This window comes from Oryctolagus cuniculus, chromosome 15 (genome assembly GCF_051225735.1).
Source record: "Oryctolagus cuniculus isolate XC-2025 breed Fujian yellow rabbit chromosome 15, ASM5122573v1, whole genome shotgun sequence".
Taxonomy (NCBI): Eukaryota; Metazoa; Chordata; class Mammalia; order Lagomorpha; family Leporidae; genus Oryctolagus; species Oryctolagus cuniculus.
The window spans coordinates 55,164,944-55,191,051 of record NC_142881.1 but is presented as its reverse complement, the minus strand read 5'-3'; the positions used below and the strand labels follow the sequence as shown (position 1 = coordinate 55,191,051).

Here is a 26,108-nt window from a genome sequence, read left to right as displayed (position 1 = left end):
CACAAAACTCAGGGAAACCCTACACTTAAGGTTACCAGTTTGTTATGAAGGATGCAGGTGAACATCAGGTGAAGAGATGCATAGTGCCAGGTATACTCTGTGTGTGTGTGTGTGTGTGTGTGTAGACAGAGAGAGAGAGAGAGCAGCAAAAATGTGTGGATGCCATGTTATTTGGTATAGATATTTATGAATGTTGTCATTACTGAATTATATCCCTATTATATCATCTAACATTATACTTACATATTATATAATTGCATAATAATAGACTCTTCTTTCCTCATCTTATTATGTTTGTCATGAATTCCACATTATGTGATATTAAAATATCTACTCCTGCTTTCCAAAAGAATAGTATGCATGTGTATATGCATAATGTTTACAAATAAAGCAAATGTGAGATATCTTTTCCTTTCTTCTGTTTCTGGTTGCTGCTTTCTGTCACAAATTCCCTCTCTTGCCCCATAAATGTAATTGTGGTTTAAGCTTACTATTTATATCCCAGCATGTCTGAGGACCTTATAGGATGGACTCATCACCCAGTTCTGTGCTTGGGGAACTGAGTAATCTCCTGAGAATCCACATATGACAAACTTAGAAATAGCAAGACTTGGTAGTTGCCTGGCATCTGTTATTAGGAAGGGCCGCTGACCTGGTTTGTATTGGACTCTAGCCAGCCCAAGAATGTATTAATTTGCTAGGGTTGTTGGAACAGCACCAGGAGCTGGGTCACTTAAACCACAGAAATTGATTTTCTCAGAATTCTGAAGCCTAAAACTGTTGGCAGCGTTTTGTTTTTGTTTTTGTTTTTGTGTGTGTGTGTGTGTGTGTGTGTGTGTGTGTTTTTTCCCTGAGGCCTTTCTCCCTGGCTTGTAGAGGGCCATCTTCTCCTTGTGTCACCACATGGTCTCCATTCTGAACACACTTCCAAATGTCCTGTCATTTTGGATTAGGGTCTGTCTCTATGGCCTCATTTTACCTTTCTTATATTTTTTAAAAATGTCCACTTATTTTCATCTGGTTGAAAGGAAAAGTAAGGGGAAGGGAGGGAGAGGGAGAGGGAGAGGGAGGGAGGGAAGGAGAGAGAGAGAGAGAGAGAAATCTTCCATCTACTGGTTCACTCCCCAAAGGCCTACAATAGCCAGGACTAGGCTAGGCCAATGCCAGGAGTCAGGAACTCCATCCCATGTGGGTGGCAGGGGCCCAAGTGATTGAGCCATTAACTACTGCATCCCAAGATGCATTCATAGCCAGGACTTGAACCAGTGCTCCAATATGGAATGAGGGCATCTCAAGTGGCAGCTTAACCCCTGTACCATAATGCTCACCTGCTTCCTTACCTAATTAGTGGTCTACCTCTAAATAAATTCATATTCTAAGGTATTATGGTTTGGACTTCAACATAGGAATTTGGCGGGGTGGTGGACAATGAAATTCAACCCATAATCAGAGGTGGGCCGTCATTTCTAGCTTCCCATCAGATGTTGCAGTCAGTCATGACAGCATCCCGGGAATAGGACCCATCCAAACAGCTTATTGCCCACCACAGGTCCGCTTGATGTGGAGGTAGCAACAGTGCCTAGCAAAGAAAGACTGGAGTAGTGGTTTTTAGGAACTCCCAGACACACCTGAGGAAGGGAAGAGCTGCTGAGACGTGTTACATTGGCATGTCCCAAGACTGGCTCCGAACCTTCTACCGTCCACCCCCTGTAGTCAGTGTACTGAACTTCAAAGTTTGATGGTCACCATTTCATACACTATAACTAAATTTGTCTTCTCCCTAGTTTCCGACCTACTATCCCCTGGGTATTCCACAGGCACTTCAAGCCTCACATCACCGGTCAATGCTGGCTTTAACTTTGCTGTTTCATATTTCTTGTTTTTTCATTTTATGTGAAAGACAGAGACAGAGATCTTCCACTTGCTGTTTTTCTCCCCAAATGCCTGCGACAACCAGAGGTATATCAGGCCAAATCCAGGAGCCAGAAACATGGTCTGGATCCCCCATGGGGGTGGAAAGGACTTAAACACTTGAGCCATCACCTGCTGCCTCCAAGGAAGCTGGATCAGAACATGAACCAGGCACTCTGCTATGGGATTCAGGCTGGGCCACCCACCCTGGCTTTTCTACGTCAATCCATGATGCTAGCATTCTCTCATTTCTGACCCTTCATTTTTCTTACCTCCAAAATACCCCCCATCCTAAATTATCAGCCTAAAGATTCTACTTCTATAATTTTTTCTCAAAGATGCCTTCTTTAATTCATGACTCTTCATCAGTTCTATTAAATAGCTTCTCAACTTTAAAAATGCATGTTTCTATTTTATTTACTTGAAATGCAAAGAGGGAGGGAGGGGAGAAAGAGAGAAAGAGAAAGAGAGAGAGAGAGAGAGAGAGAGAGAGAGAGAGATATTATTTATTGGTTTTCTTCCTAAATGCCTGCAATAGTCTGAATTACTCCAGGCTGAAGCCAGGTGCCTGACATTTAATCTGGGACTCCCACATGGTGGCAGGGACCCATATACTTGAACTATCACAGGTGTGCATTAGAAACTAGAATTGAAAGAGGACCCAGGACTTGAACCCATGTACTCTGATACAAGATTGGGCATCCCAAGTGATGTCTTAACTGCTGCACAAATGCCTGCCCCAAACATATTCTGACATTCTAATTCCTTATTTGTTTTAACTGATAATTATGACATAGCTGATGATGATAGTAGTGGTAATGATGACTTGGCTTTTGGCTATAATTAACCCCACCCCAAATAAACTTGGCTTTAGGTGCAGCTGGATTCCTCAGCAGGACCTGAGAAAAATGGTCATATTGAAATATACAGGCAGTGGAATGTTATACAACAATGAAAAAGAATAGCAGCCACATATATCATTGTGAATGAATCTCAATGAAAGTTGAGTAAAAGAACAGTCATGTTCACAGAAGAACACACGTGATATAGTTGCACATATTGGCCTGGTCATGAAAGGTAACTATCCCTTCTTCAGACCTCCTGCATACTATTCAGGAGTTGATGGTTTGGGAGTTGCCTTCTCTTCCTTTGACCAAATCTACCAACATGCATGAAGCTGTGTGTTCTCTACTTTCCTTCTCTGTGTCCACAGAGCCTATGGTACTACAACGTGATCTTCACCTAATCCTAACCAACCCTCCACCTACCCCATATTGAAAGACTTGTCTTAAACCAGACTCCAAGGATGGGCATTTGACTTGGTAGTTCAAATGCCAGTTAAAGGCCCGCATCCCATATCCGAACACCTGGGTCTAGTGCCTGGCTTCTGACTCCAGCTGCTCATCAATGCAGTACCTGGGAAGTAGCAGCGATGGCCCAAGGAATGGTTTCCTGCCACCCACGTAGGACCAGGATTGAGTTTTCAGTTCCCAGCTTCAGCCTGGTCCAGCATGGACCATTGCAGGAATCTGGGGACTGAACCAGCAGACAGGAGCTCTCTCTATCTCTCTTTCTCCCTCTCTCTGTCTGTCTCTCTATCTATCTATCTCTCTCCCTTATCTCTGTCTCTATCTCTCTCTGTCTCTATCTCTACTTTTATCTCTGTCTCTATCTCTCTGTTTCTATCTATCTCTCTCTCTTTTTTTTTTTAAAGATTTATTTATTTATTTGAAAGTCAGAGTTACACAGATAGAGAAGGAGAGGCAGAGGGAGAGAGGGAGAGAGGTCCTCCATCTGCTGGTTCACTCCCCAGTTGGCTGCAATGTTCGGAGCTGCTCAGATCCAAAGCCAGGAACCAGGAGCTTCTTCCAGGTCTTCCATGCGGGTGCAGGGGTCCAAGGACTTGGGCCATCTTCTACTGCTTTCCCAGGCCATAACAGAGAGCTGGATCGGAAAGTGGAGCAGCTGGGACTTGAAATGGCACCTATATGGGATGCTGGCACTGCAGGCGGCATCTTTATCTGCTCTGCCACAGTGCTGGCCCTCTGTCTCTGTCTCTATCTGTATCTATCTCTCTAACTCACTCTCTCTCTCTCTGTCTCTGTCTCTCTGCCTCTTGAGAAACAAACAGGGGGCAGATGTTTAGTGCAGTAGTTGAGCTGCCACTGGTCTGATTGCAGCCCATATCAGAGTGATAGGTTTGAGGCCTGGCTTCTCTACTTCTGTCCACTTTCTTCCTAATGAACATGCTGAGAGGCTGCAGCTGATGGCTCAAGTACTTAGGTCTTTGCCACTCATGTAGGAAACTGGCTCCTATTTTGGCTTGGCCCAGCCCTAGCCGATGTGGGCATTTGGACAGTGAATCTGTGGATCAAAGATCTTGGTTTCTCTCTCTCTCTGCCTTTCAAATAAAATATAAATGTAAAATGTAAAAAAGAAAAATGTAAAAAAGAAAAACACGGGCTGGAGCCAAGGTGTAATAGGTTAAGCATCCACCTGTGGCGCCGGCATCCCATATGGGTGCCAGTTTGAGTTTTGGCTTCTCCACTTCCAATCTAGCTCCCTGCTGTGGCCTGGGAAAGCAGTAGAAGATGGCCCAAGTGCTTGGGCCACTGCACCCATGTGGGAAACCTGGAAGGAGCTCCTGGCTCCTAGCTTCAGATCAGCTGAGCTCCGGCCATTGCGGTCATTTGGGGAGTGAACCAGTGGATGGAAGTTATCTCTCTGTCTCTCCCTCTATCTGTCTGCAACTATGCCTCTCAAATAAATAAATAAATAAATATTTTTAAAATTCTATTTTAAAAAATAAAAGAGAAAGGCAAACAGAATAACGAGACTCCACCACCTAGTACGTATTCTCAGGCCTCTCCACTCCGATTCAGAGATTATGACAATATTGCTCTCCCTGTTGAGGTCAACAGTCAGCTCTTCCTCAGGGGTTCCCGTAGTCTTTTCTCTCCCGTTGGGCACTTGGCTCCTATAATTGACCCCTTCTCTCCAGCCTCATTACTGTGTTTTTCTCTACTAGGTTAGAATGTAAACACACCCTAGTCAGCACATCCTTAAACTCCCTTCTCTTCACCCTACCTGTCCTTTGTAGCTTCCAGCCACTTCCCTGCTTCCTATCCTAGCAACATTTCATTGAAGTAACATCATGTTGGGGCAGACATTTCACTTGGTGGTTAGGAGGCCAGTTAACACACGCACATCCCACATCAGAGTACCCGGGTTTAGTTCCCAGCTCTGGCCCCAGACTCTGGGAGGCGGTGGTGGTGGCTGATTGGGTTCCTGACACCCATGTGGGAGACTTTGATTGAGTTCCCAGCTCCTGTCTTCTGTCCCAAGCGGGGCCATTGTAGACTTATGGGGACTGAACCAGTGGGTAGTCCCTCTGCCTCTCAAGTAAACAAATTTAAAACTTTTTTAGATTCTATTTTTTAGAAGTTGGTAAAGTTAGTTATACTATTTTAATTGCTATTGGGAAGAATGTTTTAGAATATTTCAATAGAATGAATAAATTGCAGATTTCTGATTTGTTCTTACATAAATTATACTTTCTTATATCACTTCAAATTTAGTTATATAAAAAATAGAAAGAAATTCAGAAGACAAGATAGTGGAATCTAAAACAAAATGAGAGAGAAATTATTCTGCTATTGAGAGACAAATTGTAACAAAAACAGGCACATTAAGAGAAACAGATGTATTTGAATAGAGGTAATGAATAAATATTTGGTTTGCTTGAAAATGTCACCAATAAAGAGAAGCAAGTCAGATAAACACATTGGAAAAGATGTAAATTTCTTGCTAATTTATGTGAAAAACTGACGTTGATGAAACTAACAAAATCCAATCTGATACTACAACAAGGACATTGATGACAACCGGTTAATGAGTGTTGTCAGCTCATAAAGCATTTAAGACAGTACTGCAGAAGAAACTTTAAAATATCAAAATATTGTATGGCTTGCAAAACACACCTGATGGAGGTTTATCAAATTTGATATCATTCCTAAAAATGTACATGGTATTAAAAATTATACTCGGCGTGGGCATTTGATCTAGCTATTAAGATATTGGTTAGGACTTTCGTGTCTCATATTGACGTGCCTGGGTTTGATACCTGGCTATGGCTCCCACTTCTAACTTCCTGCCAGTGCATATCCCAGGAAGCAGCAGGTGGAGGCCCAAGTAATTGAATCCTTGCCTCCTTTGTGGGAGGCCTGGACTGGGTTCCCAACTCCTGACTTTGGCCCTGGCACAGCCGCGGCCACTGCAGCTATTTCGGGACTGAACCAGCAGCAGATAGGACTCTGTCTATGTGCCTCTGCCTTTTAAATAAAGAAGTAAAATTAAAAAAATTATGATGTGTGAAGCTGAAAGGGATTTTGTAAATTGTCACTAATAAAATAATCAAATTTCCACCAACAATGTGAGAGCTAATATTGAATTTTTTCTCAATTTGTACCATAAACAATTATATAACAAGCTAGGGTCTTATGAATAAATCTATACAAAGGCAAAATATGAAGGAAGAAAACTATTATGTGATTTTTTTTCTCATTTTGAATACATTTTCACTGCACCTAACTTTGCTTTCAAAACTCTGAACATTTTAGTTAAAACAGACTTGTCCCAAATGGTATAACCATCAGATTCCATAAAGTGTAGATCTACTGCAGCTGGTTTCTGTGAGGGTACCTGTCTGGGTTTCTCTCCTGACTCCCTCCTTCTATCCCCATTTACTATGTAAGAGGTATTGTGCCCCAGGTCTCTGTGCTGGGGCTCCTGCTTCTGCCCCAGGCATACTTTCTCCCTAGGCACTCTCAGCAGGCTGGTGTTAAATCCATCAATATCCAAGTAGCACCCAAACTTGAAACTCAGACTTCTGCTCTCCCCTCCCTGAACTCTCAATGGCCTATATGCCTATTTGAGGACCTGAGTGACTTTAAGGCATCTCAGATAGGACATTCCAGGACTTCACTAAAGCAAACAATCAAAAACTTGTCCTCTCTGATTTATCACCATAGGAAACGGCATCCACAGCCACCCAGCTGCTTAGCTCAATACTACTGGTGGTCCTCCTTGATCATTCCTTCTCTCATCCAATTCAATTCCAATCTGTTACCAAGTCCCGGTGACTCTTTTTCCAAACTTATTATCAGAGCCACTTGATTTCTCTTCATCCCTGCTGCTATTATGCCAGGACAACCTACCAGTTTCTTTTTCCTAACACCTATAGTCTCAACTTGTCTCTCTGCTTCTCTCTCATAGTCCATTTTCCAGTCATGATGACTAGCAAAGTTAAATAATGACCTTGGCTGCTCTGCTTTATGAACCTCTATCATATGAATAAAAGCCTAAATTTTTCACTCTTGCCTGTAAGACCCTATGCGGTTTCAGCTCTGCCTCTTTCCAAAGCCATTTTTTAAAATATTTATTTATTTATTTGAAAGTCAGAGTTATAGAGAAAAAGGGAGAGGGGGAGTATGGGAAGGAAGGAAGAGAGAGAGAGAGGGAGAGAGAGAGAGAAAGAAAGATAACTTCCATGTCGCTCCCCCTCTTCATGGAGGAACGACACTAAGCCCTGCCTAGGCTTCATATCCGAGTCACGGCACCATTATGTCGCTCCCCGTCTTCGCGGAGGAACGACACAGGACCCTGTGCTGTTCTTTTGTCTGCTCGGCCCTCCCCGGGTTTGCTGCTGGTTCTTCCCGGGTTGGCTACTGTCCCTTCCACCTCCGTGGAAGGGCGGTTCCCCCTAGCCACTTTCCCCACTTCCGCGGGGGAGCGGCACACCGCCGGCTGGCTCTCTCGGGGGCTGCACAGGTGTTCCCTCAGATGTTCCTGGTGCATGTTGTCTCTCTCCTCCTTTATAGTCCTCTTCCACCAATCCCAACTCTGCTACCCACATGCCGAGTACGCTGCTCTCCTCCAATCAGGAGCAGGTCCTGCAGCTTGTCAAGTTGGTGAGAGGCAGCTGGGTAGAAGCTCTTTCCTCCTCTCCCAGCACCATATTGTGGGAGAGCAGATGCATAGAATAAGTCTTAATTCCAGTAACTTAGTCTAGTCCGAGTTGCTCCCCACACTTCCATCCACTGATTCACTCCCCAGATGGCCACAGTGTCAAGGGCTGAGCCAGGCTGAAGCCAGAAGCTTCATCTGGATCTCCTACATGGATGGCAGGGACCAAACACTTGGTCCATCTTCCACTACTTTTCCAAGGCCATTAGTAGGGAGCTGGATCAGAAGTGGAACAGCTGGGACTGGAATTGGCCATATATGGGATGCTGGCATCACAGGTGGTGGCTTAATGTTCTATGTTGGGGTTTTCAATATGGCAGAATAGGGAGGGAGCACATTGCTCTAGTCTAGGGTAAGATAGTTAAAAAAAAAAGTGGAGAAAATGCAATTTCAGAGAAGAGTTAGGGAGAAAATGGTAGAGGAAACTCCACTCAAATTATAGGGACACTGTGGACCTACATGGAGGGCGTGGATATGCACAACTCAGGACCTCTGCAGCCGAGGGCCTCAGCACCAGCTTTGAAGAGTGAGGTGATCCCAAGCCATTGGCAGTAAAGCTGTGGGAAGAACCTGGTGTGAGTCTAGCTTGGAAACTTGTGGGGGACAGAATACCAGCCAACCTAGAGGACAAAAAGGGAGGAGGCATGTTTCTGTCTCTCTGACCACCCACTACCCACATCTTTTAACTAGCCAAGAGAGGGCAGATACCATTTTGGCCATACTTAACAGCTATGTTAGTTCATTTCTGCACAACCAGCAACCAGCTGAGAGGATACACACAAGTCTGGTTGGGAGAATTGACAGGGGTCTGGATGCTTGTGACTGTGGGAGCTTTGACTGCTGGGACTGTGAAAACACTGTGGCTGTATGAGAGGGTGCAAGGTGCAGCTGGAACTTTGGACAGTCACTGTGGGAGGCTCCACACATTCTGGGCTCACTGATTCCCTGGTGAAGATCATTCTGTGGGATCCGTGCTCACACCAAGGACTGCACAGATCCTTTGTGTGGTTCTTGTGGCAGCACAGATGTAAATTGTACCCACTGGGGCTATCACCCAGGCATAGGTCTCTTTTGAGGAGAGGAGAGGAGTGTGAAAATATGCCAACCAAGCAGAACAAACTTCCACTCTGATTTAAAAAAAAAAAAAAAAGAAAAGAAGAGAAGAGATTTACAAAGCCCAACTTGGATGTCACCTTGGACAGTACCTTTACCCTGGAGCATTGAACAGAGCTCCCTGGCCACACTCAGCACATGCCTCTGGGTATTCACTGAAAAAGTGGACACTCCACTAAGCCATAGAGGCGTAGTCCAAAGATAAAAGCCATCACAGGGAAAAAAAATAAGCCAAACAAAACAACCCCAACAAGTATCTCCACAAATGCCTAATAATAAATGAATCAATTCAAGAAACAAGTATAAGGAAGACAACGTGATACACCAAAAGAATATAACACTTCAATACTAGAATGTGAAAGTAAAAAGATCGAAGAAGTATAGAAATGGGATTCAAAATTTGATTGTAGGGTTTCTTAGAAGTAATCAGTAGCAAATCCAAGAACAAATGCAATCCATACATGACATGAAAGAAAATTTCTCCCATGAAATTGAGATCTTAAAGAGAAATCAAAATGAAATATTAGAAATGAAGAATTCAATAGAATAAATAAAAAATGTGATGAAAAGCCTTAAAAACAGACTCAGTGAAGCAGAAGTGCACTTATTCCTCATGTAGGATTTCTGTCCTTAATGTGCTATAACTAGTACTCAAACAGTATTTTTCACTTTGTGTTTCTATGTGGGTGCAAACTGTTGAAATCTTTAATTAATGTATACTAAACTTACCTTCTGTATATAAAGAGAATTGAAAATGAATCTTGATGTGAATGGAAGGGGAGAGGGAGTGGGAAAGGTGAGGGTTGTGGGTGGGAGGGAAGTTATGGGGGGGGCATTGTAATCCATAAGCTGTACATTGGAAATTTATATTCATTAAATAAAAGTTAAAAAAAAAACAGACTCAGTGAAGCAGAAGAAAAAATATCCAAGTTAGAAGGCAAATCTGGAAATTTTATAATACCAAAAAAGGAAAACTAAAAAAACAGTGCTAGAGACTTATGGGATATTATCAAATGACCCTACTTATAGGTCTTAGGAGTTCCTGAAGGTGTGGAAAGAGAGAATGGATTAGAAGGCCTTTTTAGTGAGATAAGCGCAGCAAATTTCCCTAATTTGGAGAAAGGAATGTTCAAGTTCAGGAAGCACATAAAACTCCTAATAGACATGACCAGAAAATATCTTCACCACAACACATTGTAATCAAATTCTTCACAGTAAAACATAAAGAAAAGATTGTAAAATGTGCATGAGAGAAATGACAGATTAATTTAGAGCATCTCTAATTAGACTCAACAGCAGACTTCTCATCAGAAACCCTACAGGCTAGGAGAGAATGGCGAGATATATTCCAAGTTTTTTTTTATTATTATTATTTTTGACAGGCAGAGTGGACAGTGAGAGAGAGACAGAGAGAAAGGTCTTCCTTTACCATTGGTTCACCCTCCAATGGCTGCTGCGGCCACACTGATCCGAAGCCAGGAGCCAGGTGCTTCTTCTGGTCTCCCATGTGGGTACAGGGCCCAAGCACTTGGGCCATCCTCCACTGTGCTCCCGGGCCACAGCAGAGAGCTGGCCTGGAAGAGGGGCAACTGGGACAGAATCCGGCACCCCGACTGGGACTAGAACCCGGAGTGCTGGTGCTGCAGGTGGAGGATTAGCCTATTGAGCCATGGCACCAGCCAATATATTCCAAGTTTTAAGAGAAAAAAACTTTCATCCAGAATACTGCACCCTGCAAAGCTCTCATTTTGAATGAAGGTGAAATAGATTCCTTCCATAACAAACAGAAATTGAAACAATTTGTCACCACTTGTCCAGCCTTACAAAAGATGCTTAAGGGTGCACTACACACAGAAACATGGTCATCACTGTGGGGAGCAATCCGGACTGGACTAAGTTACTGGAATTAAGACTTATTCTATGCATCTGCTCTCCCACAATATGGCGCTGGGAGAGAAGAAAACAGCTTCTGCACAGCTGCCTCCAGTTCAGCCAATAAACTGTAGGACTTGCTCCTGATTGGAGGAGAGCAGCGTACTCGGCGTGTGGGCAGCCGAGTTAGGATTGGCGGAGGAGGACTATAAAGGAGGAGAGAGACGGCATGCACCAGGAACATCTAAGGGGAACATCTAAGGGGAACACCTGTGCAGCCCCCGAGAGAGCCGGCCGGCGGTGTGCCGCTCCCCTGCGGAAGTGGGGAAAGCGGCCAGGGGGAACCGCCCTTCCACGGAGGTGGAAGGGACAGTAGCCAACCCGGGAAGAACCAGCAGCAAACCCGGGGAGGGCCGAGCAGATGAAAGAACAGCGCAGGGTCCTGTGTCGTTCCTCCACGAAGAGGGGGAGCGACATAATGGTGCCGTGACTCGGATATGAAGCCTAGGCAGGGCTTAGTGTCGTTCCTCCACGAAGAGGGGGAGCGACAATCACTATGAAAGAGGGTGAAGGAAGAAAATCCCCCAAAGTACAAAGGAAATCCAAAGTAAACAATAGGAATATTTATGGAAAAATAGCAGGGCCAAGTCTTTACTTACTAATAGTCAAATTAAATGATACAGACTGGCTGAATGGATTAAAAATTAAAACCCATCTATTTCCTGCCTACAAGAAACACATCTCACGAACAAAGATACACACAGACTGAAAAAGATATTCCATGTTAATAGGCACCAATAAAGAGCTGGTGTAGCCATCATAATATCAGACAAAATAGACTTAAACACAAAAACCATTAAAAGACAAATAAGGGCACTATGTAATGATTAAGGGATCAATTCAACAGGAAGATGTGACTATTGTAAATATATATACACCTAGTTACAGGGCACCTGGTTATTTAAAAGAAATCTTAAGAGATCTAAAGGGAGACATAGCCTCCAATACAATAGTAATGGGAGACTTCAATACTCTACTTTCAGCAATGGAGAGATCAACCAGACATAAAATCAGCAAGGAAACAACAGAGTTAATTAACACTATAGACCAAAGGAACCTCATGGATAGCTACAGAACTTTTCATCCTACAGTTATAGAATGCACATTCTTCTCACCAGTGCATGGAACTTTTTCTAGGATAGACCACATGCTAGTGGTCTCAGCAAGTCTCAGCAAATAAAAAAAAATTGAAATCATACCATGTATTTTGTCTGACCACAATGGACTGAAGCTGGAAATCAACAACTCGAGAATCTCCAGAACATATGTAAACACATGGAGACTGAACAACATGCTTCTGAATGAACAGTGGGTCATTGAGGAAATCAAAAGAGAAATCAAAAAATTTCTGGAAATGAATGAAGATGACAATATAGCATATCAAAACTTATGGGATACAGCAAAAGCAGTGTTAAGAGGAAAGTTTATAGCAATTGGTGCCTACATCAAGAAATTGGAAAGGCACCAAATAAATGAGCTACCAGTGCATCTCAAGGACCTAGAAAAACAACAGCAAACCAAACCCAAAACTAGTAGGAGAAAAGAAATAATTAAAATTAGAGAAGAAATAAACAAAATTGAAGCAAAAAAATACAAAAGATCAGCAAAATGAGGAGCTGTTTTTTTAAAATATATACAAAACAGACACATCATTGGCGCAACTAATCAAAACCAAAACCAAAACAAACAACAAAAAAACAAGAGACAGAAACCACAGAAATAAAAGAATCATCAAAAATTACTACAAAGAGCTGAAATTACTAAAAGAGCTGTATGCCAACAAATTGGGAAACCTAAAAGAAATGGTTAGATTCCTGAACATATACAACCTACCTAAATTGAGCCATGAAGACATAGAAAACCTAAACAGACCAATAATCAAGATGAAAATTGAGTTAATAATAAAGACCCTCCCAGCAAAGAAAAGCCTAGGACTGGATGGCTTCACTGCCAGTTCTTCTCTAGCTATTCAAAACAATTGAAAGGGAATCTTACCAAACTCTTTCTATGAATCCAGCATCAACTTAATTCCTAAATCTGAATAAGATGCAACAGAGAAAGAGAACCTACAGATCAATTTCCTTGATGAACATAGACCCAAAAGTCTTCAACAAAATACTAGCCAATAAAATCCAACAGCACATCAGAAAGATCATTCACCCAGATAGGTGAGATTTATCCCAAGTATACAGGGATGGTTCAAGATTCACAAATTAATCACTGTTATATATCACATTAAAAAATTAAAGAACAAAAATCACAAGCATTTGATAAAATACAACACCCTTTCATGATGAAAATGTTAAGCAAATTGGGTATAGAAGGAACATTCTTAAACACAATCAAGGCAATTTATGACAAACCCATGGCCAGCATCCTATTGAATGGGGAAAAGTTGGAAGCATTCCCACTGAGATCTAGAACCAAACAAGGATGCCCACTTTCACCACTGCTATTCAGTATAGTCCTGGAAGTATTACCCAGAGCCATTAGGCAGGAAAAGGAAATCAAAGGGATACAAATTGGGAAGGAGGAAATCAAACTGTTTCTATTTGTAGATGACATGATTCTACATAGGGGATCCAAGAAGCTCCACTAAGAAACTATTGGAACTCATAGAAGAGTTTGGTAAAGTAGCACGATATAAAATCAACACACAAAAACCAATAGCCTTTGTATACACAGACAATGCCATGGCTGAGAAAGAACCTCTAAGATCATTTCCATTCATAATAGCTACAAAAAAATCAAATACCTTGGAATAAACTTAACCAAGGACATCAAAGATTTCTGTGATGAGAATTACAAGACATTAAAGAAAGAAATAGAAGAAAATACAAAAAATGGAAAAATCTCCCATGTTCGTGGATTGGAAGAATCAATATCATCAAAATGTCCATACTACTGAAAACAATTTACAGATTCAATGTGATACCAATTAAAATAACAAAGATATTCTTCTCAGATATATAAAAAATGATGCTGAAATTCATATGGAAACACAGGAGACCCTGAATAGCTAAAGCAATTTTATACAACAAAAACAAAGCTGGAGGCATCACAATACCAGATTTCAAGACATACTATAGAACACTTATAATCAAAACAGCATGGTACTGGTACAGAAACAGATGGATAGATCAATGGAACAGAACAGAAATTCCAGAAATCAACCCACACATCTACAAACAACTTATCTTTGACAAAGGAGCTAAACTCAATCCCTGGAGCAAGGACAGTCTCTTCAACAAATGGTGCTGGGAAAACTGGATCTCCACATGCAGAAGTATGAAGTAAGCCCCTACCTTATACCTGATACAAAAATCCACTCAAAATGAATTGAAGACCTAAATCTACGACCTGACACCATCAAATTATTAATGAACATCAGGGAAACTCTGCAAGACATTGGTATAGGTAAACACCTCTTGTAACAGACTCCAGAGGCACAGGACATCAAAGCCAAAATAGACAAATGGGATTACATCAAATTGAGAAGCTTCTGCACTGCAAAAGAAACATTTAGCAAAGTTAAGAGGCAACCAACAGAATAGGATAAATTATTTGTAAACTGTACAACTGATAAAGGATTAATATTAAGAATATGTAAAGAGGGGGCCAGTGCTGTGGCATAGTGGATAAAGCTGCCACCTGCAGTGCAGACATCCCATGTGGGTGCCAGTTTGAGTCCTGGCTGCTCCACTTCCTGTCCAGCTCTCTGCTATGGCCTGGAAAAGCAGTGGAAGATGGCCCAAGTGCTTGGGCCCCTGCACCCACATGGGAGACCCGGAAAAACTCCTGGCTCCTGGCTTGGGATCAGTGCTACTCTAGCCTTTGTGGCCATCTGGGGAGTGAACCAGCAGATGAAGACCTCTCTCTCTCGGCCTTTCCTTCTCTCTGTGTGTAACTCTGACCTACAAGTAAAAATCAATTTTTAAAAAAAAATCTATAAAAAGCTCAAGAAAATAAACAACAATAAAACAAACAACCCAATTAAGAAATGGGCAAAGGACTTAAACAGGCATTTTTCAAAAGAGGAAATCCAAATGGCAAACAGACACATGAAAAAATGCTCAGGATCACTAGCTATCAGGGAACTGCAAATTAAAACCACATGAGGTTTCAAATCACCCCAATTAGAATGGCTTTCATACAGAAATCAATAAACAACAAATGCCGGCGAGAATGTGGGTTAAAAGGTACCCTAATCCACTGTTGGTGGGAATGTAAACTGGTAAAGCCACTGTGGAAGGCAGTATGGAGGTAACTCAGAAATCTGAATACAGACCTACCGTATAACCCAGCCATGCAACTCCTGGGATTTTACCCAAGGGAAATGAAATTTGTTCATTTCAGCTCAATTCACAATAGCTAAGATATGGAATCAACCCAAATGCCCTTCAACTGGAGACTGGATAAAGAAATTATGGGATATGTACATCATGGAATTCTTAAAAAAAAAAAAAAGAAATCTTGTTGTTTGTAACAAAATGGATGAAACTGGAAAACATCACACTTTGTAAAATAAGCCAGTCCCAGAAGGACAAATACCATATGTTCTCTCTCTGATTTGTGGTAACTAATAGAGCACCTAAAAGGTAATCTATAGAAGTGAAATTGACACTTTGAGAAGCAATGGCTTTGAACAGCTCTTGTCTCCACTGTTGAGGAACAATTTTTTTCATACTATTTGTTGAACTCATTACTTATTATAGAGTTAATCATATGTGTTATAAAGTTCATTGAAAGTAGATCTTAGTAAAAAAGTAAGAATGGGAATAGGAATGAGAGGAGGAAATAGGGTGGGTGGGAGTGTGAGTGGGAGAGCAGGTACTGTGGGAAGTATTGCTGTGTTTCTAAAGTTGTTTTTATGAAATGCATCAAGTTTGTATTCCTTAAATAAAAGGTTTGTGGGGGGAAAACAAACCCTGCTATGCCACAATGCCAGCCCCCAAGCCATCTTTCAGCACACTCCTAATTACATAACTCTAGACTAACCAGTTTTTCTGCCCCTTGATCTCTCCAAGCTTGTTGGATCGCGTGTTCCTTTTGCCTGGAATGTTCTTTTGCCCAGAGTCATTCCACGTGGCCATTCAGTTCTCAGCTTCACGCGCAGCTCCTTGGAGAGCCCTTCCCTACTCACTTAGCAGAATGGCTCTTCATGAGGATGGCAGCACTCTCTAGGAGGTAGAGAGTGTCATAGAAGGAGGGTATCGCTAGCTCAGTGACAGAGTAGGAGTGGAGGCCAGGGGTGTTAGATATGAAGCAGTATGCAGTAGGAGACTCTCCGTGAATCCTAGTGAAGGGTGGTCCTACGCACTGCACACCGCTCAATGTCCCTCTGGGCAGCTTATGTAGCAAAAGATCTGTTCTAAGAATCTACTCTGTGGAGCTATAGAAATCCAGGGGCTAAGTGTTTTCTTTTCTTTTTTCTTTTTGGCCTAATTTTAATATCTACTGAAATTCTTGGAGTTACAATTACCACATACACTGATACAGATAAAGCTTTGCTTTGTTTGGAACATTATTCAGATTCATTCCTGTTTAGGCAAACCACGTCACCAAGGGCACTGCCGCTTGTGGTATTTGAGTCACTTGTGACACTCCTATAATCAGTGGACACTTGAAGCTATTATGTTCATGGTGAGTATTTGAAAGCAAACATCAAATAGCCTCATTATATCTTTAAGCATAGTAATGTCCAATCATTTACATGCCAAAACACATCTTTTATTATATATGTATGTCCTATTATTCCTCTATTTTATTATAGATAGGAATATTAATGTGTATATCTGTATACATATACATGTAATATACATATTTAAGTTCTGCTTGTAGGATTCAAAAATGAAACTCATCTAACAATATTGAAAAATACTGTGGTTACTAGGGTCTGAGTGGGGATAGGTTGAGGAATGTTGGTCAAAGGACATAAAATTTCAGCTGGATAGGAGGAATAAGTTTAAGAGATCTGTTGTATAACATGGTGATTCTAGCTAATAACAAGGTACTGTATTCTTCAGAATTTGCTAATAGATTTTAAGTGTTCTTATCACAAAAAGATAAGTATTTGAGGTAATGTATATGATAATAAGTTAGATTTAGCCATCCCACAATGATTACATATTTCTTTTTAAAAATATATTATGAGGGCCTGTACTGTAGGGTAGCAGGTACAGCACTACCTGTAGTGCCAGCATCCCATATGGGCACTGGTTTGAGTCCCAGCTGCTCCATTCCTGACCCAGCTCCCTGCTAATGCACCTGAGAAAGCAACAGAAGATGGTCCAAGTCCTTGGGCCCCTGCACCTGCATGGAAGACCCGGAAGAAGCTCCTGGCTCCTAGCATCGGATTGGCCCAGCTCTAGCTGTTGTGGCCATTTGGGGAGTGAACCAGCAGACAGAAGATCTCCCTCTCTTTCTCTTTCTCTGCCTCTACCTCTCTGTAACTCAGTCTTTTAAATAAATAAAAAGTAAAATCTAAAAAATTCTATTATTTATTTTCATTTTATTTAAAAGGTACGGAGACAGACACAAAGAGATCTCCCATCTGCTGGTTCACTTCCCAAATGCCCACAGCAGCTGGGTGAAACCAGAAGCCCAGAACTCAATCTGGGTGTCTCATATGGGTGGCAGGTATCCAAGTACCTGGGCCATCACCTGCTATTTCCTAGGGTATGCATTAGTAAGAAGCTGAAATTGGAAGTGAAGCTGGGATTTAAACCCACAGGCTTAAATATGGGGTGACAATGCATCAAGCAGTGTCTTTTTTGTATTTGAAAGGCAGAGTTACAGAGAGGCTGAGGCTGAGAGAGAGAGAGAGAGAGAGGTCTTCCATTTACTGGTTCACTCCTTAGATGGCTGCAATGCTCAGAGCTGGGCTGACCCATAACCAGGAGCCAAGAGCTTCTTCCAGGTCTCCCACTTGGGTGCAGGAGCCCAAGGACTTGGGCCATCCTCCACTGCTTTCCCAGGCCATAGCAGAGAGCTGCATTGGAAGTGGAGCAGCCAGGACTCAAACTGGTGCTCATATGGGATGCCAATACTGCAGTTGGCGGCTTTACTCACTACACACAGTGCCAGCCCCTCAAGCATTGTCTTAATTACTGTGTCTTGATATTTGCTGTGACCAGTGGCTGTTCAGTTTGAAAGGGTTGAAAATTACTGAACTGATCCAATGTTAACTCCTCAGTGTCTCCTTGTCACATCAACTGTCTTGTTTTCATAATAAATATTATCACTGGATAATAGATAGCTTCTTGTTTGGTTGATCTGCTTCTCCACGCTAGAATGCAAGCTCGATGGGAGCAGTGACCTTAGCTGTCTCAATGCTTTGTCCTCAGTGCCTAGAGCAGTGCCAGGCACAGAAACTGGCCTTGATCAAATGCTAACCAAGACGAGAGGTGTGTGGAGGGGTGAATGAGTGAGGAGGGTGGCCATGAGATGTGTTTCCTGTTCAACCCCTCGCATTGAATTAGAGTACTGAAGAGGCGGTGCTCAGAGGTGGGCAGAAGTGCAGTGAGATTCTGAGCATGGAGCTAAGAACCTCTCATCAGAGAGTTTTGCAGATTCTGAGTGCAGGCAGAGAAGCATGAGAAGAGGCAGCACAGACTGCTCTGTCTCTGACACTCTGAGGATGGCTGGCATCAGCAGCTTCCAAAGAGCCTTGGCCAGTCATCCTCTATGGTTTCAGAGAAGCCAATGTCATGGGCTGGTTGGAGCAGGAGCAGAGCTGCCGGAATGCCACTGGTGCGTGGAACCGACCCTGGGCTTGGCGGCACACGTGAGGCTCCCCTTTGCGGTTGTGCAGAAACTCGCTTTGGGCTTGCTTAAGTTTCAATTGAGCTGATAGATACTGAAGAGCGTATTTTGAGTCATGGCCTTTTGGGCACCATAATGAACGTTGACCTGTTTGTGATTTTATAGGCTGATGGAGCAAGACATCGATTACATACACATTCACTCATTTTCAGTTGTCCAGCTCTCAGACACAACTGTAAGTACAGTACAGTTATAGTAGAGAGGGTTTATCTACATGATAATCGGGGGTCTCTTTCACCTATTGTTAATTTAGAACTACTATATAGGACTGTGCACGTCACGGACGGCCCGCTGAAGGATCCAGTGAGGTGAGTTCCAGCCCTCCGTTCACTTGCCTAAGCTCATGCTCTATCATGGGCTTCTTCTGCCTGGAGAAGTGTCTTAACTGACACAAAAATACTACCATCTCACCAACCCTGGGGACTGTTTCCCCGGTGGAGAGACTCTTTCATTAGCATGAAATATTTGCATGAGCTAGCAAAGCCCTGCCTTAGTTCCTCTGATAGCTTCCTCCTGGTCACCTTGGGGGTTCTGTGATGGTATCTCTAGGTACAGCCACAGCCGAAGTTGCAACTATGCCACCAGCACAGGCTAAAAGAGAGATGGCATAGTGCAATGCTTCCTTCACGGACAGTAGAGCCAGGCCATCCGGGTCTAAATTCCAGCTCTGCTACTTATCAGCTATGTGAACTTGGACAGGTGATTTAACCTTCCTGTGCCTTAATTTTCTCACTTGAGAAATAGAAATGATAAGCAAGAAACTCTTGGGCCCAACGCTGTGGTGCAGCAGGTTAATCTGCTGCTTGCGATGCCAGCATGCCGTATTGGAGCACTGGTTATGGTCCTGGCTGCTCTGCTTCTGATCCAGCTTCCTGCTAACGAGCCAGGGAAGGCAGCAAATGGACATAAAAATGCAACCTCAGATTCGAGTTTGCTGTTGGTGGGTGCATCCAGACACTGGTGAGCAATTCCATCTACCCTGATTCCCACCCCAACAAAGAGAAGAAACAAATCCAGGCTATGCTTTTCAAATAATTCCTATGAAGAAAGCTCAAGTATTTTAAACCAACACTTGGGCCAAAAAGCATATGTTCCTCAACTAACACCTTTTATCAATATTTGGCCTAATTCCTTTACAACAAAGGAAAAAAATTTCTTGTAAAATAATATGATACCTTAATGGTTGGACCCTGGTTAAATTCTACTATAAAAGATGGCTAGATACAGTGTGCATTCTTGGAATAAATAATGCTTGAAATATTTAAATTTCTCTCTGGGCCATGGGATTTGTGTTAAAAACAGTTGTGATTTTTATTGTTGTATGTGTGTTTTAACAAATTGGTACATTTGCTGTAACTGCATGTCACTGCTCACCCAGATTGTAAAGGATTAGGTTCCTAACGCAGGGAAAAATCACTGTCTGTGATTTGGAAAGAGTACTAGAAAGCCAACAGACTAAAGGGGACAATATGTCTTCCATCACAAGGAAGACATACTTGGAGCTTTTGGTAAATCCAAGGCGGGATGTCAGTGGCCTTAACACAACTGTAAAATGTACATAATCCATGGGTGCAGTAGCAATGGGCACTAGGAAAGCTACGATGGCATCAGAACAAATTCATCAAAGATGTTTCTAGGCTTCTGTGACCTCGACCTTCTTCTGTGACCACTCTCAGCCACAAAGAAGGTTTTCAATGATGTTCTTCTTTAGCCATAGACTCTCATTCATATGCACTATAATAGGACTATCACACAACATGCTGTTATGGAGCTAAAGTAGCACGGTAAACATCATGAAAAGTCACTCTTGTATATGCTGATGATCTAATTTCCCGGTTTTTGGCACCAAAGGCCCGATTCCCAACTCTGCCTACCTCTTTGCACCAGGTGTCCTGAACAAATATTCCAGCTCTGGGAACCATGGAGCGGCTGTGAACAGGTTCTTCTGCAGTTCCGAGCTGCATCCTCTGGGTGTCACGAGTGAGCAGCGTTCGTTAAGATTTGCTCTGACTGGGGCTCCGGCGATGAGTTCAGTCTGCATGGGCAAGCTCCGGGATTGCTTCTTTAGAGCACTTTGACGGTCTGGAATGAAATATTTTGAGAAATAAGTACTTCTGAACATCGCGGGTAAAATACCTGTCCCATTTTTCTGCTGTGTGAGTACTGGGTTAACTTGTTTCTGATGTAAATAATTTAGGTTAAATTGTTTTCAAAGATCCCTCAGGGGGGTTGGTGCTGTGGCATATTGGGTAAAGCTACCGCTTGCAGTGCCGGCATCCCATATTGATGTTGGTTCATGTCCTGGCTGCTCCACTCCTGATCCAGCTCTCTGCTATGGCCTGGGAAAGCAGAAGATGGCCCAAGTCCTTGGGCCCTTGCACCCACGCGGGAGACCCTGAAGAAGCTCCTGGCTCCTGGCTTCAGATGGGCGCAGCTCCGGCTGTTGTGGCCAATTGAGGAGTGAACCAGCAGATGAAGACCTTTCTCTCTCTCTCTCTCTCTCTGCCTCTCCTTCTCTCTCTGTAACTCTTTCAAATAAATAAATAAATAAATCTTTAAAAAATAAATCCCTCAGGAACTAAAGAAAAGTACATTTTGGGGTGGGGGGTTTGGGATTGTTGAGAAAATGTGAAAATTGTGCCATGAAAATTGCAGTAGATAAAAAAAGAGAATGCAAGAAAACTGCAGCAGACTGAGGTTGTGAGATTGTGAATCCCAAATTGCAAAGGCACTGGGGGAGAATTCTAAAAATACATGCAATGGGATGATTGTGTTGTGAGGAGGTAGAGGTAGTCTGGGATTTGACATTGACAAATATGGGTGGGGCTGATGCACCTAAGGCCAGGGATTTTTGGAGTGGGTGGGAAGAGGTGTTGATGACCTGCAAGGTTCTGTGACCCTAGCATAAGATACTGGTGACCCAGCAGCGAAGGTGCAACATTTTAAAATGTCATTTCCTGGGGTGGACGGCATGGGGAGGCAGGTAGGCTGCTAATGCTTGGATCATCTGCATCACATTTCTGAGTGCCTGGGTTCCAGGCCCTTCCTGCTAATGCCTGGGAGGCAGCAGGTGAAGGCTCCAATACTTGGGTTGCTGGGGGTGAGCACTGTGGTGCAGCCAGTTGAGCAGCTGCTGGGAAGCCTGCCTCGCTTATCAGAGCACTGGTTGAATTGGCACCCCTGCTCCCAATCCAGCTTCCTACTGATGCGCCTGGGAAGGTAGCAGATGATGGGTTCCTGCCACCCATATAGGAGACCCAGGTGGAGTTCTGGGCTTCTGGCTTCTGCCTGGCATGGCCCCAGCTGTTGTGGGCATATGGGAAGTAAACCGGTGGGTAGAAGACAGAGCCTATGAGGTCTGGTCTCTGCAAATCAGTTTTAGAATTATACCTAGATGGGCATACACCTCAGTCCAGGCTAGATTTTTTCAGTACTGAGTCATGGAAGAATTTCCTGAAAACTTTATTTCAGGACTGAAAATGGATATGGTAGAATTCTGTTTCCTTCCATGTTTAAAATGAGAAGAGGTGGCTTTTAGTTCAGAATACTTTGAGCAAAGCCTTTCTAAAGGTTGATAGCTAATTGAAAGTATCTGACCTGCTCTAGGATTATGTTGTGCTGTGAATGAGGAGCTAAGTGTATCAATTACTGAATCAGTTTTACAAGTGTCCAGCTTTTAAAAGTGCAGGTGGTCACAGAGAAGCCTTCTCCTTCGATCTAGACTGCCTTTTGCTTGTAGCTACTCGTGTTTTTCACCTCTCTGTTCTTGCACACCTCCTAATTGCCCAGCCATTTACCATGTGGCAGTGAGGAGCCGTTCCATTCTGATTAGACCCAGTTCTAGACTTAGTTCACAGAAGACCTAGAGGTTTCCCTTCTTTAAATGTTCACTCCCTTTCTAAGCACACATCTCCTCCCATTTCTTTCTTGTTAATTCTATGCTTTTTTTTTTTTTTTTAAAGATTTACTTACTTGAAAGGCAGGGCTACAGAGAGAGAGGGAGAGACAGAGAGAGAAATATTCTGTTTGCTGGTTCACTCCCCAAATGACTGTAACATCAAGGGGACTCCACCAGATAGAAGCCAGAAGCCAAGAGCTTCTTTCAGGTCTCCTACATGAATCAGGGGTCCAAGGACTTGGGTCATCCTCTGCTACTTTCCCAAGTGCATTAGGAAGGAGCTGGATTGGAACTGGAGCAGCTGGGACTCACACTGGTGCCCATACAGGATGCCAGCAATGCAGGCCATGGGCTTTATCCTCTACACCACAACTCCGACCCTATGCTTTCTGTCTTGCTAATGAATTTTCTTCCTCTCATTTTCTGGGTACTTACTTACTTCTGACAGATGGACAGCATTCTCCTGCGTAGCATCCTTTTATTCTTAAATTCCACATGACTTGCCTTGAACCTGAATATCTTCATCCCATACTCCTCAGAAAGTGTATTTTCTTTTGGATTCTTCAGGACTGGGCTCCTTCTGTATTTGAGAGAAAATAACATACCCAGTGAGTTTGAGATCATGCCAAGAGCTGAGGACCACCCTCCCTCCTCTTCCAAATGTCAACAAATATTTATGGAGCATATATGTGTGCCTGCTAAGAGATGAAGGATACATAGTAGATAAGTAAACAAAAGTGGATTAAAAATTTGATCACCAAGTTGATGAGAATTTTTATGAAGGAAGTAAAGTGGTAGTATAAAGTACACCTCGGTGGGAGGTTTGCTATAGTTTTGTTGTCCCTCAAGCGTTCGTGTGTTGGGAGCTTGGTCCCCAGGGTGGCCATGTTGGGAGGTGATATGGATCCTTTAAGAAGCGGGGCCTCCTTGGAGGTCCTTACCTTCCAGGGGATGTGTTCTCAAATGGGATTAAGGTAGTTCTTGTGAGACCCCTGAGTTGGTTCTTGGGAGAGGGTTGTTACAAAAGAACAAGACTGACTACCTCCTAGGCCCTTTGGCTCCTTTCCTGACACTGTGAGCTCCTCTTGCACACTCTCCTGCTGTTTTCGTGCCATCTGCCATGAGGCCCTCACCGGAGCTGGGCTGACACTGGAGCCTCCAGAACTGTGAGCTAAACACACCCCTGTATTTATAAAGTACCCAGATTCAGGTATATTGTCCTAGTAATGGAAACCTAATATGGAATTTGTTTTTCTTTAAAGATTATTTTATTTATTTGAAAGGCAGAGTTACATAGAGAAGTAGAGACAGAGAGAGAGGACAAGATCTTCCATCTTCTGGCTCACACCCCAAATGGCTACAATGGCCAGAGCTAAGCCAATCTGAAGCCAGGAGCCAGGAGTGTCTTCCAGGTCTTCCAAGTGAGTGCAGGGGCCCAAGGACTTGGGTCATCTTCTGCTGTTTTCCCAGGTGCATCAGCAGGGAGCTGGATCAGAAGTGGCGCAGTCAGAACTTGAACCAGCACCATATGGGATGCCAGTGCTACTGGCTGGGGTTTTAACCCACTGTGCCACAGTGCCGGCCCCTAGAATTTGTTTCTTAGTCTTCGCAAAAGGAGAAGCTACCAAAGTAGGGATTTTCAACGTGCAGGAGGGCTGTCACCATCAGATCATGATCTGTCCCTCAAGTTATTCCCCATACTGTCTTGAATGTACTCTTTTAATCAGATGTATCTCATCTTTCTAAGAAAGCTCCCCTTTACATTTTTCACTGTGCTATTGCACCTTTGATTTTTCTTCTAATCCATGCTATCATTCAAGGCCTTACTCCTCCGCTCTTGTTCAAAGACAAAAGTATCCATATTGCTCTAATTCCTTCTTCCTTGTCTTCATCTATAGCAGTTGAAAGTTTATCATACAATTTTAATTATGTTAGGCTAGTTTACTTGATATTAACTTATCTGCTTTGTTTGCTCTCTTTGGCTGACTTGTTAAGTCTTGAAGGTGGGGAAAATACCTTATATTTGCTTTTGTGCTCAGCCACTGTTGGACATGGAATACATGTGCCGTTAATCCTCATTGGTTGATGGGAGCACTGGGCTGTTGCAGGTTCATGGAAGGGCGATTTTACAGCCAGCAGGGCCTTGTTGTACACCTCAAATTATGCCATGTAGGTGGTTACCTATCTTCCTACACAAAAGTCTGGCAGTGTACTGACTTACCTACGTTGCAGACAGCTTCATCCAAAATGCAGAACCTGCCAATGATTTCTTCTTCACTCACCGTCTGGTCTGGCTGGTTGTAGACCAAAACCCCAAAACCACAACTTGCTTTATTTATTCTATCACTAGTCTGCACCGTTCTTCCTGTCCTCCCTCCCTCCATCTCCTACAGAGAACTCAGATCTCTAAGACATTAATGACTTACATAAAAATGTAGGTATTTCTTCCTGGGAAGTTGGGAGAGAAAAAGGAGATTATTGGCTGTTTGAACTAAATGAACTAATGAACTAAACTAGAAGCTGGTGCTGGCAACACTATCTTAGCCCATTGATCCCAACATTTGGATAATAAAAATATCATTTGCTGGGTCAGACATCAGTTAGTTGAAAGATAGCATTTTAAGTGGCATAGGTTGGTGAACCACTTATGAAATCCTTTACTCAGAATATTTGCATTATAAACATAAATTTAAAAAAAACCTATAGGAAAATCTTATATTTGCTTTTCTCTATTGCTAACTCTTTTGTTGACAAAGTCTTCCAGTATTGTTTCAATTCCTTCTCCCTTCCCTTAATTCTATAGCACTTGGAAGTTCATCTCACAGTTTTAGTTGTATGTATTGTCTTATTTATTTGATATAAAGTATCTTAAATGTGATGTACACTGAGTTAATCTGTTTGATGTTTCCTCAAACAATCTATTTATTCTTGGGCTGTTATATAGTTTCATACTTCATCCAAATGAGAATACTTGGATTCTATTGTAAATAACAATGCAAGGCTGAGGGCAACCATGTCCTGTTTAAGTGAGGCCTGCTCACTGAGGTTTTTCTTTTAATAAATATTTAGTTCCTGCACATTGACCCACCAGCAGCAACTGGACCATCGGCTTTTCCTCTCCTTTGACAGAAGACAAAAGAAGGCAGGTTTAAGCAGCGGGATGCCAAGGCATAGTGGGAAAAGTTACAGTTTTCCTGTGTTTCTATTGGAAATGTTCTGAAATAGTGCTTGACGTATCAGCGGTTGGTTTGTTTCCCTCTTTAAAAGCGCTTGGCTATGAATGGACCCAGTAGTGGCAGAGGCTCCTGCAATCCCAGTGTTTCCAGCGTGGAATGTGAGTGGGCAGGAAATGCTGAACTGCTATTTACCTGCCGAACGCTGCCTTTGACACACATGATGAGCCAGC

The 26,108-nt window shown here is 42.8% G+C and overlaps 1 protein-coding gene across 1 annotated transcript in view; it reads right to left on the bottom strand.

The window, feature by feature from the left end:
- The window catches only part of NRBF2 (nuclear receptor binding factor 2), a 115,774-nt gene that overhangs the window by 35,759 nt on the left and 53,907 nt on the right, over positions 1-26,108 (bottom strand). Inside the window, exons 2-3 of the mRNA XM_089314104.1 lie at positions 23,142-23,282; positions 20,679-20,886 (exon numbers count right to left, since the gene is read on the bottom strand). Coding sequence (XP_089170230.1) covers positions 20,679-20,886; positions 23,142-23,199 — 266 coding nt within the window. The 5' untranslated portion in view covers positions 23,200-23,282. The remainder of the gene's footprint in view (positions 1-20,678; positions 20,887-23,141; positions 23,283-26,108) is intronic.